Consider the following 23,494-nt stretch of genomic DNA (forward strand, 5'->3'; position numbering starts at 1 on the left):
CGGAAGACCACCCCGAAGAAGACCAAAAAGATGACCCTGAAGAAGATGACCAAGAGGACAAAGAACATGAAGACAACCACCAAGATACAGAACAACAAGAGACAGAAGACCAAGAAGCAGAAGACCAAGAAGCAGAAGAACAAAAAGCAGAAGAACAAAAAGCAGAAGAACATTAAGCATAAGACTAAAAATCAGAGCAAAAGATATTATCTAAATTATAAGCAGAAGAAGACTAAGCAGTGTATGGGGGTGAGTCCGTTCCTCCTCGTGGTGCCCCTGGAAAATGCCTGCTGCTGCAGGCCAAACTGAACGCGGACAAATCCTGTTGTAAATCTTTTGTGACAGGCAGAACGGAAGGTGTAATCTTTAAACTTTTATAGATAGCAGCTACAGGAATGACTGCCACAAATAAGAATATGATGAAGAAGAAGAATAGGAAGAAGATGAATAAGTAGAATATGAAGAAGAATAATAGTTGAATAAGAAGAAAATGAAGAATGTAAAAAAAAAGAATAATAGGAAGAAGGTGAAGAAGAAGATGAATAAGGTGAAGAAGAAGTTGATGAAAAAGATGCTGCTGCAGCTGAGGATCATGAAGGAGAAAGTGTGGGAGAAGTAAAAAAGAAGGTGAAGAGCATGGAAGTAGTGAAACATACATATCTGACAAAATATAAAAAAGGTTAACATAGTCAATATCTTTGTAACTACGAACGTCTTTAAAAAAAAAAAAATATTCCTGCTATTCCATTTGATTGGGCTAAACCTCTATGCCTTTAATGTCTCCTCCACCTCCCCCAATACATTCTACATTATTATTAGTTGTTCTTCTTCATGTAGAATTAACCAACAAGGAAAGAAAGGGTTTTTTTTAATTCCGATATTTCTGTCCCATTGACTTGCATTGGTTTCCGGTATCGGAATCGGTGATATCCGATACTTTTTGGGTATCGGTCCGATCCAATCCGATCCGATATTTCACGATATCGGATGGTATCGCTCAACACTACTGATGAGATGTTACAGCTGGGGGTGATTCAATGGTCCAAAAGCTCATGGGCCTCACCTATAGTTCTCGTGCCAAAGAAGGATAGGACCAACTGGTTCTGCATGGACTACAGGGTGGTCAATGCCATCACTTCCTCTGATGTGCACCCAATGCCGTGCATCGAAGAGCTACTTGAGCAGTTAGCTGGTGACAAATATCAGTCCATAATGGATCTGAGTTGGGGATACTGGCAGATTTCCCTGAGCCCCGAGGCGCAGGAGAAGTTGGCCTTTATCAACTCCTTTGGACTGTACGTATCCATGGTCATGCCCTTTGGCATGAAAAATGCCCCTGCTACTTTCCAGTGGATGGTCAACCACCTGCTTCAGGGACTGGAGAAGTATACGGTGGCGTACCTGGATGACATTGCTGTCTTCAGTTGCACCTGGGAGGAACACCTTCAGCATCTCCAAGAGGTGCTCTGGCATGTTCATAAAAAAGGCATGACCATCAAGCTGGGAAAGTGCCAGATTGGCATGAGTGAAGTCCACTACCTGGGGCACTGGGTAGGCAGGAACTCCCTGAGACCAGAGCCTGGGAAAGTGGACGCAATCGCATCCTGGCCCACCCCCAGGACAAAGAAACAGGTGATGTCCTTCTTGGACACTGAAGGGTACTATAGGTGGTTCGCACAGAACTATAGCAGCCTCGCAAATCCCTTGATGGACCTCACCAAGAGGAAGCTACCCCAAACAGTCGACTGGACAGATGGCTGTGAGGCAGCCTTCCTGGCTTTGAAAACAGCTCTGTGTAACTCTCTTGTGTTGAAAGCTGTTGAAAGCTGTCGACAACAGTCGGCTGTTCCTGGTACAGACCGACGCCAGCAAGTTTGGCCTTGGTGCTGTGCTCAGTCAGGTTGACTTGGAGAACCAAGAATACTCCGTGTTGTAGCAGAGCTAGAAGCTTCTGCCGAGGAAAGTGGCCTATTCCACCATCAAGAAGGATTGCCTGGCCATGGTCTGGGCACTGCAGCATTTGCATCTCTACCTGTACAGTCGCACCTTCATTGTGGTGACCGACCACAACCCCCTGATTTGGCTGCACACCATGTCAGGAACCACTGGAAGGTTCTTATGCTGGAGCCTTGCCCTCAAGCAGTACGACTTTACCGTGAGACACAAAAAGGGCCAGTGAGCATGGCAATGCAGAAGGGTTGTCCCGCTGGGGAGAAGCTGGCAAGGTGTGCATGGAGGAGCACTGAGAGGACCTGCCTCCATAGCACAATCCAAAAGGGATGTGGAATGATAATACAAATATGTTCATTATCAATGTAACTTTCTAGAAGGTTCCATAGCTGTGCAGACACAAGCTGTGGGTTTCCGACCCACCTCCTTCTTCCCCCCATCAGCAGCTGCAGCTCACTTCGCTCTCCCTCTGCATGCATGTGTGTAATCCTAAACCCTCCTACCCCTCCCTCAGGAAAGTGGTATTTAGCAGAGAGCAGCTCTTTGTGTCTGAAACATGTGCTTTGCTTTGTTACAAGTGGCAGTTAGTGAAAATGGAATAACTCGGTCACATTCAGTGACAGAGATATAAAAATTACATATTTAGGATCTGGGTTGTTAAAGCTATACTCCATGACCTTTGCATAAGCTCTAGCACCAGCAGAATCTGAGAAATGGATTTCTCACGAACCGAGCCAAATAACCACTCGACGTTTACACTTGATAGGAAGCTAATTCCAAAACAAGATGAGTGATGGTTCTGTTGTTATTCTGGTAGGTTTTCCATCTGAGTTATGTAATTAAGAAGTTTTCTTAGCAAGTTTTCAACTACGAGAAAGGAGGAGGGATTCCATAACTCAGCCCCTTCAGTGATGTCATGACCAAGTAGTATAAGTTAGTGTCAGCTCAGTTTGGAGCAGACTTTTGCCCAGGAACCCTGTGACAGCGAAGCACTGTGATGCACTGTGATGTATCGCCAAACCCCCACACGCATGGCCTGCCCTGAGATGACTTAAATGGTAGTGTTTTCTGTTATGAGCTCATTTTCTGCTCCACCACTTGAGAGTTCTCCTTCCGTTCTCCCTCTGGTGGTGACAGGAGGTAGTGAGGTTGGTTTAATTGGTAGTGATCTGCCACCTGGTGAGGAAGATAACGATTGAATCTCTGGAGTATCAGACTGGATATAAGACAGCCGACGCCCTATCCTGGTGCTGGTGATTCAGTCTGCCTCTCAGGTCTTGGACTCAGCTCTGTTCCAGTCTTCTCAAGTTAAGTTTGTTTTTGCTAATGTTCACACTTGCTCTTGTTAGTCAATTCAGTTTTTTGTGTGGTCAACCAGCCCGGCTGGGCTGTGATGAATTTCCACTCTTATTTATCTGTATTTGACAATTTGCCTTTTTTTTGTCCCTTATTAGATTGGCCTCTTTTTGCTCTGTCTCAGAATATTTCAGAGTACTGATACAGTGGGAGAAGTCTACTGACTTCAGGGTTAATTTTGCTATCAGTTGTGTTGGACATTTTGGTAGGGTTTTTGGCAGATTGCATACAGTGTCTTTCCTTTCCTGTCCTTTCTAGTTAGTTTGGCCCCATCGTTTGCTCAGCCTATTTTCCTGCCTTTGTGTTTTCATCTTGTTTCACCGTCAATACATGTGGGGGGGCTGTCTTTCCTTTGGGGTCTGCTCTGGGGCAGTTAGTTTTCCTCTTTTCCTGTTTTAGGCTTATTTAGCTCTCCGGTTGTGACGAGGCATCTAGGACCACCGTAGGAACGCTCCACGACTGCTGCTAGTTGTGTGGCTAGGATCAGGGGTCTGCAGTCTGCATAGTTACCAACCTCTTTGGTTTTCTGAGACTTAGCTTGTTTTTTATTTCCTCCTCGGCGACCTGTTCATAACAGTTTTCTTCTTTTAATCCCTGTTATTTTGTAATCATTTTGTACATACTTCAATTGTCTCATATTGTAATATCTTTCTATACCTTTTGTAAACACTGCCTATGTGTTTGGAGTAAAATATATAAAATTACTAGCTTCGTTTCTCCATGCTCTATAATGTATCCTCACGTCCTCCGAAGTGAATTACGCTACTAATTTGGGTTTGTGCCGGACCCATTATTAATTAAGAAATCGGAGCTGGTGGCAGCGAAGTATGTTCTGGGCTTGTTGGGTAAAGCTGGCAGTGACAGAATGGGTTTTATAAGCAAATTGTCCAGCAGCTGCGGCTGGGATTAGTTATAGTTCCCTCACTGCAGCTTGCCTAACATCCATTGCACATCCAGGCGGCCTGTCCGGCTATCAGTTATCCTAGGTGCAGTTCCCTGACTGACCTGAGGGTAAGGGAGGTGCTGGAGCTGCGAATTCCAAACAGGAACTGGAAAGCGGGTTATTCATAAATCTCTGCAGTTGGTGATACATTGGTGGCAGCAGTGGGATAACTAAGATAAGCCTCCCTGTGATCGTGATATAGAAAATATTGTATTTTCCTGACAGTTCTCCTTTAATTACTGTATAAAGTTAGGGACAGTCGAGAGTTAACTAAGGGGGCTGGACTTGCATCCTCAAGGGAAGAGGAAGCTGCTGCTTTCCAGTCAGTAGCCCGGGTATGTTGGCCAGGGCAGACGTGTATCTTATATAGGGCACTGCCAGACTCCCAGATGGGAGAGATCTGCTGCCCCGGACTAAGGACTCATAAGGATTGAACGACCACAACATGGGCCCAAGGACTCTGAAAGGGCCCATGCTGAAGGGGTTTTAAGAGCTCAGATCCCAGCGAGTGGACTACTGCAAACTTCGGCTACTCCAGTAAGCCAGTGTTGAATTTGTCTTTTTGTCTTTTTCATCATCGTTCATTGAACAGTTTTCCCCTGTTGGAAAACAGCTGCACTCTTGAACTCTCATTGCCTGGACTACGGTGACCAGAGGAAAAGAGGGTAACCCATGGGGGAAAAGCTGTGTTAGTCCTGTATTGCATGTAAAAGGGGTGGGGTGTTATGTGGGTGAGCTCGATCAGGGCTACCACCCCAGTCACCCTTGTTATAAGTATACAGTACATCAAACAAGAAGGCATCTGACCATATAGACATTTTCACCTGTTAGCATTCCTTCATTAACAACGCAGCTTCCTGTAATTAATATGGAGTCACAGGGCAAATAGAATTTCCTTCCAGTTAAAACAACGACATCTCCAGGGACCAAATCCTGAGATTCTACTTCTTGTATATCTGAAGAAAAATGTAAATACCATCATTATTTCCACTGCATAAATTGTACCATTTATGCAAAATAATATTTAAATTATACACTTTAGAATGCATTATTAAATCATATTGCAGAGTTACAAATAACAAAGAGATTTTCTGGTTTTACATTAATAAAGCTTAATCACTTTAAATTGTTATGCCACTGGCATTCTCTAGTAAACAATATTCAAATGAACCATAATGTCTGCAGCGCCAGCACCACTTCACCGCCGCTGCCTCGTGACCCTCGGTCTACACCATGTTACCTCTGTAGCCAAACACTCAACTCAGATTTCATACTACAAAAAGACAATTGAGCCCAGTGATTGGCAGAAGCAGTCATTTTTTGTTGATGTGGCAGTAAAGAGGCTGCGCTAGAGAAAAGAAAATAAGTAAGGCTCATTTTTTATTCTGCAATGCAATTATGGTATAAAAAAAATAATAAAAGTGAAAAATTCCATTAACACAAGAGCAAAATATTATCCCGAGGAAGAATTTAATGAATTTACTTGTAAACAGTTTAAGCCTTATTATCCTTAATTATTATCATTCTTAATTCTTATTATCCTTAGTTCACATGTTGTGTTTTTACTGCGTTTTTCTGCAGGCAAACCTGCTTTTTTGGCACTAAACAAGATGCTTAAAAAAACATTTTTTGCTGCGTTTTTCAATCTGATACAGTTTAGTGCCTGTTGTTCCTGAGTTTTCCGCACTTAAAATGCAACAAACCCTGATACCTGTGTTTTTTGCACTTACTCATTGCTTTCTATGGGTAAAAACTCTATAAAATGTTGCAAAAATGCTGAAAGAAGAGACATGCTGCAGTTTTAAAAAAACGCAGCAGTTTTCCAATTCAGTAAGGAAAAAAAAAACAAATGTGTGCGCATGAGATTTCTGAAATCTCATAGTTTTTGCTGGTACTATAAAACACAGCATTTAATTTGCATTATGAAAAGATAAAAAAACAGGAAAAACACAACATGTGAACGTAGCCTTACGTTTATCAAGTTACGGTAATTTTGAAAGCAGAAACATCTTTTATTGCACAGTGTGGAGCAACAGGTTTCATATATCCTAGTAACACGTTATTCCATTTTAAAAATACAGGGATTAAATAGAATAAGAGGATAAGAGATCCATTCCTAAGCAAAATTGCCTTTTCTGCACAAAAAAAATCCTAAACATATAAATTATCTAGATTGCACTCTATGTCTGATGCAAAATCGTCACACTTTACTACATTTCACAGTATATAGGTGTGCAGTGTTATGAATTATTCAGCATCATGTTTCCCTCTTTAAATGGGAAGTCTCAGCAGCTTCACAATGAATTACGTTAGCAAAACCTTTTTACCTCTTATTGTCTTATCTTCTGAGTCTGAATTCCTCTCACTTTGGACATTCCTTCTGCTTGCAAACACTTTATGTTCAGAAGTAAAGATGTCGCTCTTTGGTACCAGTTACAGTCATGGCCAAAAGTGTTGGCAACCTTAAAATTGTTCTAGAAAATGAGGTACTTCTCCAGAAAAATTGTTGTAATTACACGTTTTGTTATGAATATGTTTGTTTCCTTTGTGTGTATTCGAATAACACAAAAAACATCATTTGATGCAAAACTCCAAAAACCGGCCAGATTTGTTGGCACCCTCACCTTAACCCCTTTCTGACATTGCACATAATATTCAATCCATGTGACCTGGGTCTATTTGACAAAGGATGGAATATTATCATTGTCATTGCGATCTCCCACGCACTAGGTGCCAGGAATGGTCACAGACACTTTAACACCCGAAATGCAGCGATCGAACATGATCGCATGACTCCAGAAGCCGGTAGAGGGCTAACACACCGCAGGGTCCCGATAGTTGCCATGGTGACCCGATGTCATCATGACGATGTCTGGGTGACCAGAGCTAGGAAAGTTGCTGGTCATGCGCAGTACATGATCAGCAAGTCTCTGTCAGTGCAGAGCTGACAGTTTCTATGGCATGCAGATGCTGATTCATAAATATGCTATAGAAGTGATCAGCCTGCAAAAAAATGATGGTCCCATAGTGGGACAAAGTAAAAAAGTTAGAAAAAAAGCTAATAAAAAAAATTATAATTGTAAAAATATTAAAAAAGCATAACAAAAATGATAATAAAAAAATCAATATTTATTTTATCACTAAACAATCTGAAATCTAGACAATAAAAGTATAAAAGTAAATATGTTTGGTATTGCTACATTCGCAATGACCCGTCCTATAAAACTGTCCCACTAGTTAACCCCTTTAGTGAGCACCATTAAAAAGAAAGCAAAAAACAGTGCTTTATCATCATACCACCGAACAAAAGTGGAATAACACACCATCAAAAAGACGGATATAAATAAACATGATACCGCTGAAAATGTCATCTTGTCTCGCAAAAAACAAGCTGCCATACAGCTCCATCAGCTGAAAAATAAAAAAGTAATAGCTCTCAGAATAAATTGATGCAAAAATAGTTACGTATTTTTTTTATAAAATAGTTTTTGTTGTATGAAAACGCCAAAACATAAAAATATAAATGTGGTATCGATGTAATCGTACTGACCTGAAGAATAAAACTGCTTAATCAATTTTACCACGCACAGAACAGTATAAACTCCCCCCCAAAAGAAATTAATGAATTGCTGGTTTTTGTTCATTCTGCCTTCCAAAATTCGGAATGGAAAACGATCAAAAAATGTTATGTGCCTGAAAATGGAACCAATAAAAAACGTCAACTCGTCCCACAAAAAACAAGATCTCACATGACTCTGTGGCCAAAATCTGGAAAAAATATAGCTCTCAAACTGTGGTGATGCAAAATCTATTTTTTTGCAATAAAAAGCATCTTTTTTAGTGTGTGACAGCAGCCAAACATAAAAACCAGCTATTAGGCCTCTTTCACACGTCCTGATATTTCCGCTACCTGAGATGTCAGTGTTCGTGTGTGTAATACTTGTGGCACATGTGTGGCATGCGTGCGCCGCATCAGTACCATACACATGGGTGCCAGGGAAAAGCATTACAGTAAGCTGAACACAGCTCTTATCATTCTCCCCTGCTCTGCCGGCGATCAGCACAAGCAGGGGAGAGAGATGAGAGTTATGTTTAAGAGATAAAAGAGATGGCAGGGGGTGTCTGATTTGACTGTTACGTCCATCAGCCTACCCCTGCTGCTGCTAATAACAGTGACAGCAGGAGCGGCTGATGGGGGTATTCATCAACTGCCACCTGTGCTATAAATAAATAAATGAATGAAAAAAAGCTGTGGGTTCCCCTGTATTTTCTATAACAGCTAGGTAAAACTCACAGCTGGCGGCTGCAACCCTCAGCTGTCAGCTTAAGCAAAGTTAGTTACCAAGAATAGAGGGGTCCTCACGCTGTTTTTTTAAAATAATTTAAATAAATAATTTTAATAAAACAGCGTGGAGTTACCTCCATTTTTGACAACCAGCTTTGCTAAAGCTCACAGCTGAGGGCTGGTATTCTCAGGCTGGTAAGGGGCCATGGATAATGATCCCCTGTCTAAAAATAGCATCCCGCAGCTGCCCAGAAAAGGCACATTAGTTTTGCCAATTCTGGCTCTTTGCCTGGCTCTTCCCATTTGCACTGTAGCTCTGGCAAGTGGGGTTCATATTTGTGGGGTTGATGTCACCTTTGTATAGTCAGGTCAGGTGACATCAAGCCCATGACATTAATGGAGAAGCGTCTATAAGACAGCTATCCATAACTAATCTTATAGTTACATGTTTAATAAAGACAGAGCCAGAATAAAGTCTTTTGTTAGAAATAAAATAAAATGCAGTTTTACTTTTTTATTTAAAAATAACAAACAAAGTTATAATCACCGAACGCCTATTCCATCAAAGCCCTCATTCTCCTGTAATAAAACTAAAATAAAAAAAACAATAATATATCATACCTGTCTGTCGTTCTGTCCCTGGGCTCTGTTCCTAGAAAGGCTGAGCTACGGTAAGATTCATGGACCCCACCGTAGTCACCGCAGTTATAATAATATAATAATAAATTTTATTTTTATAGCGCCGACATATTCCGCAGCACTTTACATTTCAAGCAGTTCAGCCCAGCTGGGAACCGAGCCTCAGTGAACTGAGGTAATATCTATGATGTCACCCCTGGTCACTTACGCTGCTTTCCCAGCTGCTCATTCACCAGTGGTTCTCAAACTGGACGGTCGCATCTTAGCATGGTCCAGGTTGAAAACTAATTATCCCCCAGACATGGATTATGGCGTGAGACAGAACAACAGACAGGTATGGTATATTGTTGATTTTTATTTTCTTCCCTTCCGAGCTCTGCCATGCGCACAAACAGTGGTTTACTCCCACATATGGGGTATCAGTACAAATTGCACAACAATTTTTGGGGTCCAATTTCTCCTGTTATCCTTGGTAGAATAAAAAATTGGGGGCAAAAAGATCATTTTTGCTGAAAAAATATGACTTTTCATTTTTACGGCTCTACGTTATAAACTTCTGCGAAGCACTCCGGGGTTCAAAGTGCTCACCATACAACTAGGTAAGCTCCTTGGACGTTCTATTTTCCAAAATGGTGTAACTTGTGGAGGGTTTCCACTGATTAGGCACATCAGGGGCTCTCCAAACACGACATGGCGTCCGATCTCAATTCCACCAATTTTACATTGAAAAAGTCAAACGGCGCTCCTTCCCTTCCGCATTCTGCCATGTGCCCAAACAGTGGTTTACCCTCACATATCGTTAACTCAGGACAAATTTCAGAACCACTTTTGGGTTTCCTATGTCTCCTGTTACCCTTGGTAAAATAAAAAATTGGGACGAAAATATTATTTTTCTGGAAAAAATATTACTTTTTATATTCACGGCTCTACATTATAAACTTCTATGAAGCACTTTGGGGTTCAAAGTGCTCACCACACATCTAGATAAGTTCCTTGGGGGGTCTACTTTCCAAAATAGTTTCACTTGTGGGGGGTTTCCACAGTTTAGGCACATCAAGGGTCCTCCAACTGCAACATGGCATCCGATCTCAATTCCAGCCAATTTTGAGTTGAAAAATTTAAACCCTGCTGAATGAATCTCCTTTGAGCCTTGTACACACTGGAGTTACTGCTAACAAGAAAAAGAATCGCACACGGGCCCCCTGTAATAATTATGACCGTCCTATAGTTAGTTTTTCTACCATGTACAGTCCACAATTCAATAAGATAAAGGACATTGTCAAAAAATATTTACCTATTTTACACAATGATAATAAACTTGGTCAAATTCTGGACAATACCCAGATACGATACATAGCCAGGAAAGCTCCTGCTTTGAGCGATATCTTATCCCCCAGTCTTTTTATCAGCAATAGGAGAACTAAAAATAATACTTGGTTGTCATATAAAGGCTTTTCCAAATGTGGACATCATCCCTGTAAAGTCTGCAACTATGTGGTTAAAACCAGCAGATTCACTTCTAGTGTTACTGGCATATCATACCCTATTCAGTCTCACATAAATTGTAATTCAGAAGGAGTAATATATGTTATTGAATGCGTTTTTTGTAACCTACAATATGTAGGCTGTACAATAGGACCTCTTAAAAAGAGAATTAGGAAACACTTGTCAGAAGCTACTAGTAGTAATTATAATATTTCAGCAGTTTCTTATCATTGTAAAACTGTTCATGGAGGTAAAACTGATAGTCTCAAAATTATAGCAATAGAGAAAGTCTATAGATCTACTAGGGGAGGTGATTTCAGGAGAAAATTATTAAATCATGAATCCTTTTGGATTTTTAAATTAAATACAAGAGTACCATTAGGTCTGAACAAACGACTTGATTTAATATTGCAATTAGATTGATATTTTCTTCTGTATATTTACATTCTACTTAGTCCTATTCAATTCTGGTTATTCTGATAATTTTTGTGATTGTTATTATATTCTTATGATATCTTTTTATTAGATTTTTTTTTTTTTTTTTTTTTTCCTGTTTTTCCGACAAGTTTTTGTTTCAGCTCCACATTAGGCTGAGTGTTTGCAAGAGTTAACTGGTAGGGATACTCCCTATTTTCATTAATTCTTTTGTCCAACACCTGTGATTTACTAGTTTTTGTACTATTTGTAGTCGTCAGTATTGGTCTAGTGTGAACCATGAGTAAGACCCTCTAGGTCGAAACGCGTTGGTTGGAGACCACCAGAGACCCCATCTGCCTGTATGTCCTTATTCATACTTTTTTCTGTTCTATTTTAAGAATTTACAATAAATGATGTATTTTTAACTGAAGTCCAGCGCTGGAGATTCCATCCTTTATTTTGAAAAATTTAAACGGCGCTCCTTCCCTTCCGTGCTCTGCCATGCGCCCAAACAGTGGTTTACCTGCACATATGGGGTATCAGCATACTCAGGACAAATTGTAAAACAACTTTTGGGTCTAATTTCTCATTTTACCCTTGGTAAAATAAAAAATTTTTTATGTGAAATAAAAATTTTTGTGAAAAACGTTAAATGTTAATTTTTTTAAACATTCCAAAAATTCCTGTGAAGCACCTGAAGGGTTAATAAACTTCTTGAAAAAAAATCATTTGTGATAAATGTGACACAAACAAACAAACAAATTATTGAATATCCTCAAGTCCACAATTTGCGAACAAAAGGACACAATGTAGCTGATCTTTTAGTTCATAATCGCCTTTTATCGACAGATAATAATTGGTTAAAATATAATTCTCCAAAAGGTAACCACAAATGTGGGAATGGCAATCACTGCCATTTCCATATAACTAAAAATCCTTTACAAAACAGATCTATTCAGCACCAAGTGCAGAACATCATTTCACATAAGACTAAATTTGTAGTTTACATTTTGCTTTGTCCATGTTTATTTTTTATATTGGAAAAACAATAAGGCCACTTGCTACTAGATTTTGTGAACACTACTCTTCCATAATTACTGGAAAGGGGTCTTTGAGCCTAATAAGGCATATGCATATATGGGCATATGCATATATGAGCCTAATAAGGCATATGCATATATGGGCATCATGGTGGCTCAGTGGATAGCACTGCAGCCTTGCAGCTCTGGGGTCCTAGGTTCAAATCCCACCAAGAACAACATCTGCAAGGAGTTTGAATGTTCTCCCCGTGTTTGCGTGGGTTTCCTCCCACACTCCAAAGACATACTGATAGGGAATTTAGATTGTGAGCCCCATCGGGGACAGTGATGAAAATGTGTCCACGGAATATGTTAGTGCTATATAAAAAAATAACGATTATTATTATTATACAGTACAAGAGAAAGATATTTCCAATCACGAAATGTTACTCATTGCACGTCTCAATAAAGTGTTAACGAGACATGAAGCGAAATGGATAATAAATTCCAAGGCACAAGGTCCAATAGGACTTAGGCCTCTTTCACACATCCGGCTTTTGTAATCCGGCACGATGCGGCAAAATTTTTCATAACCGGATCCCATAAGCTTTCATGGTCGCCGCATCGTGCCGGATGGTTATGCGTCGTGTCCGGTTGTTGCCAGACACGGCAAAAATTAGCCGTCCGGCATCTGCAAAAAACGTTCTCTGCAACGTTTTTTGTCAGCGCCGGACCGGCTTTTTCCACAGCGCATGCCCGGACTCTTTGAATGTTAACCCCACAAGTGCCCGGCGAGAGAGAGAGATCTCTCCCTGTCACCCGGACACTTGTGAGAGATCTCTCTCGCAGGGCACTTGTGGGGTTAACACTCACAGTGTCTGGGTGAGAGAGATCTCTCTGTGGGGTTAACCCAAAATGTGCCCGGCAAGAGAGAGAGATTCTCTCGCCTGGACACTGAGTGTTAACCCCACATGTCTCTCTCTCTCTCCACCCCCTCTCCTCTCCCCTCCCCTCTCCTCTCCTCCCCTCCCCTCACCTCCCTTTCAGCAGCTGTCTCTCTCAGCGGCTGCCTCTGTCCACCTCCTCCTGCGGCTCCTTTAAATCATGTCCGAGCCGTATCAGACGCCGCATACACATCCGGTGTCACGGCTGCAGGCCGGATCCGGCGGCTCGGCTTTTCGCTGCCTGCACGCCGCCGGACCCCACACACCGGATGTGTGAAAGTAGCCTTAATGATAGATTGGATATATCTATATTTCTCTAAAAATCTTTAGTCAGCAATTTGCATTAGAAAGTAATTACCATACGTTTTTAATAATTACTTTCTAATGCAAATTGCTGACTAAAGATTTTTAGAGAAATATAGATATATCCAATCTACATTATAAACTTCTGTGAGTTTTTATCGGATCCTAAAGCATGCCAATTTTTTTTGTACTGCAGCATGTATAATTCTATCAGTGGGACTGTGTTTAAAACTGAATACCCAATATTCCTCTTTTTTTTGTGTTCTGTGCTGACTGCCGGCTGATCATGTACTTCATTCAATAATAATAATGGATATCCTCTGTTGTTGGAATCGTGTTTTCAGCTCCTCAATTTGCTTATTGAAATTAGCTTCATTGTTAATGATTTTTCGTAATCTTATCATTTGACTATAAGGCAAACCCCTTTTCAGATGCATCGGATGTGCACTATTAAAGTGCAACATCATATCTCTCATATTTGAAGGTTACCTTCTCCCAATAGCAATTTTAAGATCTCTCCACAGGTGTTCAATAGGATTTAGATCTGGACTCACTAATGGCCACTTCAGAACTCTCTAGCGCTTTGTTTCCATCCATTTCTGGGTGCTTCTTGAAGAATGTTTTGGGTTATTGTCTTGCTGGAAAACCCATGACCTAGGATGCAAATTCAGTTTTCTGACAATGGCCACTCCATTGTGACCCAAAATCATTTGGTAATCTTCAAATTTCATGATGTCTTGCACACAATTATGGCACTCAGTGGCAGAGACATTAAAACAACCTTAAAACATCTTTGAACTTCCACAATATTTGACTGTAGGTATTGTGTTTTTTTCTTTGTGGGCCTCATTCTGTTTTTGGCAAACAGTAGAATGATGTATTTTACCTAAAAGCTCCATCTTGATCTCATCTGTAGAGAAGACATTTCCCACAAGGATTTTGGCTTACTCATGTTTTTTATGTCTGTGTCAGCAGTGAAGTCCTTATAGGTTTTATGTTATAGCATTTGATTTAATTCAAATGTCGTTGGATAGTTCTCGCTGACACTGATGCAATCTGAGCCTGCAGGACAGCTTAAATTTCATTGGAATTTGAGTGGGGGTGGATATCCATCATCCAGGCCATCCTGTGTTGCAACCTTTTGTCAATTTTCTCTGGCATCCGCATCCAGGGAGATTGCTTACTGTGCATTGGGATGTATATTTCTTGATTATGTTGCGCACCGTGGACAAAGGAACATCAGATCTCTGGAGATGGAATTGTAATCTTGAGATTATTGATATTTTTCAATAATTTTGTTCTGAAGTCCTCAGACAGCTATCTTTGCTTCTTTCTGTTTTCCATGCTTAGTGTGGCACATAAAGTCCCACAATGCAAAGATTGAACTTCTCCCCTATTTTGCTGGTTTCAGGTGTGATTTTCATACTGCCCACACCAGTTACTTGCCACAGAGGAGTTTGGACAAGCATCACATGCTTGAACGAAAGCTGTTACCCACAATTTTGGAAAGATCCCAAGAATGTATGCCAACGCTTTTGGTCATGACTGTATAAAGAGGTACCAGTCCCTCTATATCACGTCTATTTTCCTTGGACATAGTCATTGGTAAGTACAGTCCTTGCCTTCATAAAGTACTGCACATTTAAAGAGAACCTGTCATCAGGATTTTATGGCCCAAACTAATGGTCAGTAGTTGCAATTGTATGCTAATGAGTTGCAAGTGCAGTGGGGTGGGCATTGCACTTACAGCTCTCCTGCTTCATTGCCAAATCCCCATCCTCTGCCTAACTCCTATATATGACTGACAGGGCTCTGAAACATAGGTCACCAGTCAGAGACAAGAGACAAGCAGTGGGTGGGAAATTGGCAGACATGTAGAAGAACTGTAAGTGCAGTGTCTGCCCACTGCACTTGTAACTCAATAGCATGCAATTCCAACAATGGATTTCTCTAAAACAGCAAAGCAGATTTCCATGAGAAAGGTAAGTATTTACTCAGCATTAAAGCACTTATATACATGCAATTAGTTTGGGGTATAAAATCCTGATGAAAAGTGCTCTTTAAAAATTGTATGAAAAAAAAACATGAATAAAGAGTTTAATTTAATTTTGTAGCTAAACGATGAAAATCAGGTGTTTATGTCACTCACCTCCATTTTTGTTAAGTACAGTAACCTTCATACTGTTATGAGACGAAACCATCTTGCGCAATTTTACAGATTGCTAATAAAAAGTATATTGATAAAATTAATTGCATACATACACAGATTATACACATACACTTATCAATAGAGATGGGCGAATTGAGCTGCGGAGGATTGAGTTTGAAAAGAATAACCGGAAATTTGCCTTTTCACAAGAATTCAAACTTGAGACTCGATTTGTGGTTTGCAAAAATAACCTTGTCTGTCACCATTTCCCAAACTACTGCAGCATCAAAGAGTGGGCTCACATTGTTTATGCTATCTCATGGGCCTCCCCATAATGCTCTGTAGCTAATTACACTTTCACAAGCATTTTTAATCAAACTTGGCAAAAGTTGGTCACAGTTCGGTAAATCATCGCGTTTACACTAATGTACCGTATTTTTTATTACTTTAGCTACGATAGTGGTGCTGTATGATGAGCTAGAGGGAATTAGCTACTCCAAATTGTTTGTGCTAAAACTGTGTTTCAGTGTCATATCAGAAGGCCAGATTTCCTTTTAATAATTGTTAGGCCTAATATAGTGATGCAGACAATAGTTGAAATTGGCTACTCCAAATCCGTTATGCTTAAACTGTGTTCCAGAGGCAAATGAGAAGGCTATATTTCCACTTAAAAATTGTTTGGCATAACAGTGTTGTTCAAGCACACTAGCCAAAAAAATAAATTGTGATTGTTCATTTACTTACAGGCGTCTAACAGGTTGAGAAAACAGCAAGGTGCAAGAGGAGAAGGCTACTTACAACATGAGTGGGAAAAATTGAGGTTGTGGTGGAAGAGTGAATAGGCTTGGTTTTGACGTGTACATGGGTTAGTTTTTAATGTGAATGAAAGCTCAAGTGAACAAACACCATCTCGTCCGATCCAAAGACCACTGACAACAACTGTTAAAGGCCAGCCTATTTGGCTCCCTTTTTTGGCAGTCGCACAGGGGTACGCCTTGCAGATGAGGCTCAGAAAGAGCATGTGCTCAGGTGGATGGCAAGTGCCTCAACAAATGGCCTCTCCTCTTCTTCCTATACCTTAACATTACACACAGTACAATCCTCAGAGGTGGCACACCAATCACTCTTGTTTCCCCCTTATCAAAAATTTCCAAATGCCCAAATAATTGTGGGGAACCTCAGATGGGCCATTCTAAAGATCTGTTCACACGTTGTATTCCATGGGCATCAGAAGTCTGTTCCAAAGAATCACAGAATCCAGAGGAGGAAAGCATCTGCATCGATGCCCAAAATTTTTTCATGTTATATCTGGGGCCGGACAAAGTAGGGTTCAAGTAGAATCCAGACCCTCATCACCAGATGTTAAAAGCCAAGGGTGGAGGTGATCCTGATGAAACTCAGATACCAGAAGCACACACGGACTGTACAGTGATGTCAGGGCAGGAAGAGGAGGAGTGTGAGAACAGAAAGGATGATGATGAAGTTGTAGACCCCACTTGGTGGGAACCCAGAGGTATGCAGATGAGTAGCTCAGCAGAGGAGATGGAGGAGGAAGAAGATAAGGGGGTTTTGCTGCTGCTTCCCACACAGGCACAAAGTGATGCAACCATGACAATCACTGCATCATCAGTCCCAACTCTACCTGTGGCCAGCATCAGCTGGGAGTGTGCAGTTCGTGGAGACGGCAAGGGTTGCCTAGCCTGGGCATTTTTTGAGACCACAAAGTATGACTCAACACACGTTATCTGTCAAATTTGCTAAAAAACTCAGTAGAAGCAAACATTGCAATAATTTGAAAACTACATGAATGAACCAACACATGTGCAATCAACATGCCTTAGTGTGGGAATCTCATTGCGCTAAAATGCAGACTAGCGGACCTTGCCAACTACTGGCCGTTTCATCAATCCCATCTCCTGCTTCTTTCTCCTTTGTCACCATTCCAGATGTTCACACACATATCTCCGGCTCCAGAAATATAATTGCTACCCACCATAGTCAGGGTGAGTGAGAGATTGTCAGCTTTTAAGGAAGTAGACATGACTGCTGCTTTTGTGTCACCTAGCACAACACATCTTTCTCAATCAACCATAACATCTCGGTCTGCACCTCAGTCACAGTCCAGCAGTTTGTCCTGCTTTCTGTAATCCGTCCTCTCTCAGCACAGCAGCCAACTCTCCTTCCTGCAGTTGTGCTCATGATCTCGTAAAAGAATGTTTCCTCTTACATATGGCAAAGCTAATAGCTTCATCGCCATCATCTCCAATCTGTTGGCCACGGAAATGCTGCCTTTCCGCCTGGTGGATTCAGATGTTTTTGAAATTCGAGAGCCGTCGCAGTACCCCAGTACCAGTTTGCCCAGTCGCTATTGTAGTGACCAGAAAAACCATTACTAATATATGATTGGATTTGTGTCAACGGTTTTCTGTTTTGCCTTGGGAGGAGGTAAATTACTTATTATGCTGCCCTCTCCTGTCTTGTTTTGGTATTATAACGTGTAGTACTATGCTGCCCTCTTCTGACTTAGTTTGGCATTACAACTTGTTTTTCTGATTGGAAAATAAGTGGCAGTTGGAGGTGGTGTGGGAGACTGGAAACGTGTGGTTACGTGTGGTTTTGGTGGTGATAGGAGGTAGGAAATTGAGGCTCCTCGTCTAGGACAAGCGGATAATAAAAAGCACCTCTTTCTTGGAGTGCCCCGCATTTGCAGCAACAAAGTGCTGAGACAAGCAAAGGAGCTGCAGAGCTGCGCAGCAGATTATCCGGATACTCCAATCCGATTAAGGTCAGCTAATCCTCCCCCCTTCACACAGCACAGTGAATTATATGAAAAGTTATTGCCATCCTCCCTAGGCCGGGACCGAGAAAAGGCGTTGACTAACACAATGCTTAAGGAAAATTGTATCTGTTATCCATGACTGTTTTATGGAAAAACATAAGAATTGTTTCAAGATTTCAGTAAAATTCATCTTTCAAGTTTGCCCGGGACCTCCGGTGTATGCTTCTTTTCTCCGCGGCCTCATACCTTGCAGGCATCAACATAACCCTCAGTCTCACATAACCGTAAACTCCCCCTTTTATAATTGCCACTTAACCTAGGGATTGTTAGAGCCAACAGAGTCACTGTGACTGAACCACCCTCCGAGATACTAAGCCTGCATCCCACAAGGTGGGGTGACACTATTACTTCTCAAAGAAAGCTGTGCCTGTGCTCCACCAGCATGTCACAGACAGCGTCACTTGTTCTCTGAAAAAAATCTGTTTGCCAAGGTGCATTTCACCACTAACACCTGGACGAGAAAACATCGTCAGGGGTGTTCCATCTCGCTCACAGGTCACTGGTTGACTCTGGTGGTGGTGTAGGCCTGCTCCACAAATCTATGAGTTCCCATTACTTGCATGCCAACCCCTGTATCTAAAAGTTCCTCCACTGCTTCTGCCTCCTAAACCTCGTCTAGGGCCTCTTCCTGTGCCCTCAACCTCTCCTGTTTTTAGTGTCATGTATTGATCTCGCTTTTTTGCAGTCTGTGCCATCTTTGTGGCGTTTTCTGTGCCTGCTGTTGCCACTACTGCTGATGATTCAAACAATTTTTTTAAATATGGAAATTCCAAATTGGCTCTCCATCTTGTGAGTTGCCTGTGGTGGAAAGTGTGTCAAAGGCCTATTATACTATTTATACTTTGTGGAAATTGATGCCACTTTAGTGCTCTGTGACAATTATATTTTGAAATGTGGAGACCCCAACTTGGGTCTCCATCTGGTGGGTTGCCTGTATTGGAAGGTGTGTCAGAGGCCTATTATACTGTTTCTACTCTGTTGAAATTAATGACACTTTAGTGTTGTGTGACAATTATTTTTTGAAATGTGGAGACTCCAAATTGAGTCTCCATCTGGTGGTTTGCCTGTGGTGGAATATAATTTGTTTGGAAAACGATTGCCAAACATAAATTCCGCAAAAATATAGCACATTCGGTTGCGTTACCAGAAACACGAGCAAAATTGTTTAAATTCGGGAAAAATCTGTAACATTCGGTAAAAGTGCAGGAAAATATTTGCATTAACACTAAAGTATTTTCAGCACATTAGCAACGATAATAGTGGTGTGGTGTATCATGAGTGTTTGGCACTTTTTTGATGAGGGGAGGGGGTTAGCAGAGCCCAGAGGCACGGCGCTCTTGTAAACAGTCATTTTTGTTTCTAACTTTATGTGTGCACATTGCAGCTACCCAATCAGGGAGCAGGAAACACCCACAATGTCCTGACACAACGGCTTGTGTCATTGGTTGCTGAAATCACATGTCCCTCTCCAAATAAATAGCGGAAATCTTGTTTCCGTTCCATTTTGACACTGTAACAGCGCAGAAAGGCTGCTCCTGACAATGCAACTGTTAACAGCAAGATTTCTCCTAGTTAGATAGGTGGTTGTATATCAGTCAGATAGTGTAGCTATTACTGTAGCATTACTGAGGTCCACGGGGAAAGCCAGCAGGGCGCATGTTCTACAAGTGTGTTGTGCACTGCTTGTATTGTGCTCATGTATGAGTATAGCATTCCAATTAATATTTTTTTGCTAGCTAAATGTGAAGAAGCCTGCTGTATTCCATATTTTAGATCGTTTGCTAGGTGGTTGTATATCAGACAGTGTAGCTAGCTAGTGTGGCTGTTAAATTTACCTTCCAGCATTTTTTTGGCCATTTTTGAGTTCCACAGAGAAAAACAGCAGGGCACATGTCCTACAAGTGTGTTGTGCACTGCTTCAATTATGTTTCATGCACGAGTATAGCATTCTAATTAATATTTTTTCACTAGATAAATGTGAAACAGCCTGCTGTATCCCACCTTGTAATTTAGTGCTGTGGTGATATGCAGCTTTCTGCAGACCTAAGGCACATAAAAAATAGAATAATTTGGAAATTGCAAAAATTTAGACAACCTACTTTATCACACTTTGTCATTTGGCTAGGTTGAAATTAAGTTGTAGAGCCCTGATCCAGGAGCACTGTTCTTGTGTCATAAAGTAGGGGACATGACTTTAAAATAGTTTGTAGCATCTAGTTTGTTATAAAGGTCTGATCCAGAAGCCACAAAAAATCCTTCTGTTCTTAACTTCATACAGTAAGGGATCGGACTTTAACCCCTTCATGACAAAGCCCTTTTTAGTTTTTGCGTTTCTGTTTTTCACTCCCCCTCTTCACAGAGCCATAACTTTTTTTTTTTTTCTGTCAATATGGCCATGGGAGGGCTTCTTTTTCATGGCATAAGTTGTTCTCTCGAACGACTCCACTGGTTTTACCATACTGTGAATTCAAAAATGGAAAACAATTTCAAATGCGATGAAATTTCAAAAAAAGTGCAATTCCACGTTTTTGTTTGTTTTTTTTACCATGTTCATCAAATGCTAAAACTGACCTGCCATTATGATTCTCCAGGTCATTACGACTTCATAGACACATACATGTCTAGGTTATTTTTTATTTAAGTGGTGGAAAAAAATCCAATTTTTTTTTTAAATTGAGTCATTTTCTATGACTTGTAGCGTCTCCATTTCTCGTAATTTCGGGTTGGGTGAGGGCTCACCTTTCGTGTGCCAAGCTGACGTTATTATTGATGCCATTTTTGGTGTAGATGCGCTCTTTTGATTGCCTGTTATTGCATTTTAATGCAATGTTACGGTGTCCAAAACAATGTAATTCTGGTGTTTTTACTTTTTATGTCGTAACGCCGTTTAGCAATTGGGTTAATTCTTTTTTTAGGGCAGAGACACACTAGCAATTTAAAATCAGTCCGTTTTTGATGTAGGAGAGTCGGACGAGTGTTATGCAATTTTCATGCTAGTGTCATGCGTCTTTTGTGCGAGTACAATCAGATTATTCACACCTATCATCCGATTTACATCAGAATGCAGTGCAATTGCTATCAGACTGCAATGCGATTTTAACACAAGCTTTTACATAGATCACTTCTCTGTATTTTACACATCATTTTAAAATAAAATATTCGTCAAAACACACACACACATATATATATATATATTAGGGATGAGCGAGTATACTCGTTAGGATTCGGTGCTCGGCGAGTAATGCGGTACTCACGGTACTCGAATCCTGGCGAGTAAATTTCACTATTCGCCTTGCAATATTCGGCGCAGCCCACACAGTCCCCTCACAGTCCCGCACAGCCCTGCACAGCCCTGCACAGTCCCTGCACAGTCCAGCACAGTCCTGCACAGTCCGACACAGTCCCGCACAGCCCAGCACAGTCCCTGCACAGTACCTGAACAGCCCGGCACAGTCCCACACAGCCCGACACAGTCCCCGCACAGTACCTGCACAGCCCAGCACAGGCCAGCACAGTCCCGCACAACCCGGCACAGTCTTCACACAGTCCCCACCCAGCCCAGCACACACACACAGTCCATTACTCGTATTTCCCATAGACTTATATTGGACTCACTACTCGTTATGAGTACCCTTAAGGCCACGAACTGCGCCTGCACAAGTGACACTGATGCGGTGCCTTTTGGGATTCGGGGACAGCGGCCGGAAGTCCCAACTGGCGATTATATTATAAGATAGTCAAATTGGAGTAACCGTTTAATGTCTGATGCTGCAGCATCATTTACTGGGATGGAAAGCAGGAATCCTCTGCAGAGAACCTTGACTGCTCTCCTCATGGTGGCGTAGCAAGTTCCCATACTGATATCTGCACGTTGGCATCCATGCCAGTGTAAGACTCCAGGGCTGTGGGTGCTGTGGGTGAGCTCATCAGCAGCCCAACCTCCAGCTCATGTCAGTTCTTCTGCTGTATCACCCCAGCAGCAGCAGAAGGAGCAGCACTCTCCCCCCAGCGTCTCACATACACTGCAGACTGCTAGGCGCTGCTCTGCATATCAATACTGGATGAACACAGGAAGGTTATTGCTGCCACACTGCAGCAGTCACCGCTGCCTCCCTGCCCGGCTCTTACCCACACCGCACGCCTAGGAGGAAGGTGTCTGACAGGATCTTAAACTTCCTGTCTGCGTTCCAAGCCTCACTACCACTGATGGCAGCTGGGCTGAAGGACCATGTGACATGTGTGGGTGGAGTCTGACTTATGGCTGTGCTGCCATAATGTATTCAGCAAGTAGCACTGCCGTGGTGCATTTTGAGTTTTGGGGACAGCTGCCAACTGGTGATTATATAGATAGATACTAGCTGAAGAGCCCGGCGCTGCCCGGGCATAGTAACTAACTGTGGTTAGTTATAGAAAATTATAATTATCCTCCATCCCATAGTCCCGTGCCCATATACCCATCATACATATCCTCCATCCCAAAGTCGAGTGCCCATATACCCATCACACATCCTCCATCCCATAGTCCCATGCCCATATACCCATCATACATATTCTCCATCCCATAGTCCCATGCCCATATACCCATCATACATATTCTCCATCCCATAGTCCCATGCCCATATACCCATCATATGTATTCGCCATCCCATAGTCGAGTGCCCATATACCCATCACACATCCTTCATCTCATAGTTCCGTGCCCATATACCCATCATACATATCCTCCATCCCATAGTCGAGTGCCCATATACCCGTCATACATATCCTCCATCCTATAGTCCAGTGCCCGTATACCCATCACACATCCTCCATCCCATAATCCCATGCCCATATACATATCCACCATCCCATAGTCCCGTGCCCATATACCCGTCAAACATATCCTCTATTCCATAGTCCAGTGCCCATATACCCATCACACATCCTCTATCCCATAGTCCCGTTCCCATATACCCATCATACATATCCTCCATCCCATAGTGCCGTTCCCATATACCCATCATACATATCCTCCATCCCATAGTCCGGTGCCCATATACTCATCACACATCCTCCATCTCGTAGTCAACCATTATGACATAATAATGAGCGGCGGCGGGGCTTGAAACCTTTGATGACATCAGCGTCGCCATGGCAACCATTGTGACATCATAATGAGGGGCAGG

The 23,494-nt window shown here is 41.7% G+C and overlaps 1 protein-coding gene across 1 annotated transcript in view; it reads right to left on the reverse strand.

The window, feature by feature from the left end:
- The window catches only part of LOC141092729 (probable cation-transporting ATPase 13A4), a 328,264-nt gene that overhangs the window by 240,755 nt on the left and 64,015 nt on the right, over window positions 1-23,494 (reverse strand). The window contains exons 5-6 of the mRNA XM_073579122.1: window positions 15,491-15,563; window positions 5,074-5,205 (exon numbers count right to left, since the gene is read on the reverse strand). Coding sequence (XP_073435223.1) covers window positions 5,074-5,205; window positions 15,491-15,563 — 205 coding nt within the window. The remainder of the gene's footprint in view (window positions 1-5,073; window positions 5,206-15,490; window positions 15,564-23,494) is intronic.

This window comes from Dendrobates tinctorius, unplaced genomic scaffold (assembly GCF_039654945.1).
Source record: "Dendrobates tinctorius isolate UK_male_01 unplaced genomic scaffold, ASM3965494v1 ptg000060l, whole genome shotgun sequence".
In the NCBI taxonomy this organism is placed as follows: Eukaryota; Metazoa; Chordata; class Amphibia; order Anura; family Dendrobatidae; genus Dendrobates; species Dendrobates tinctorius.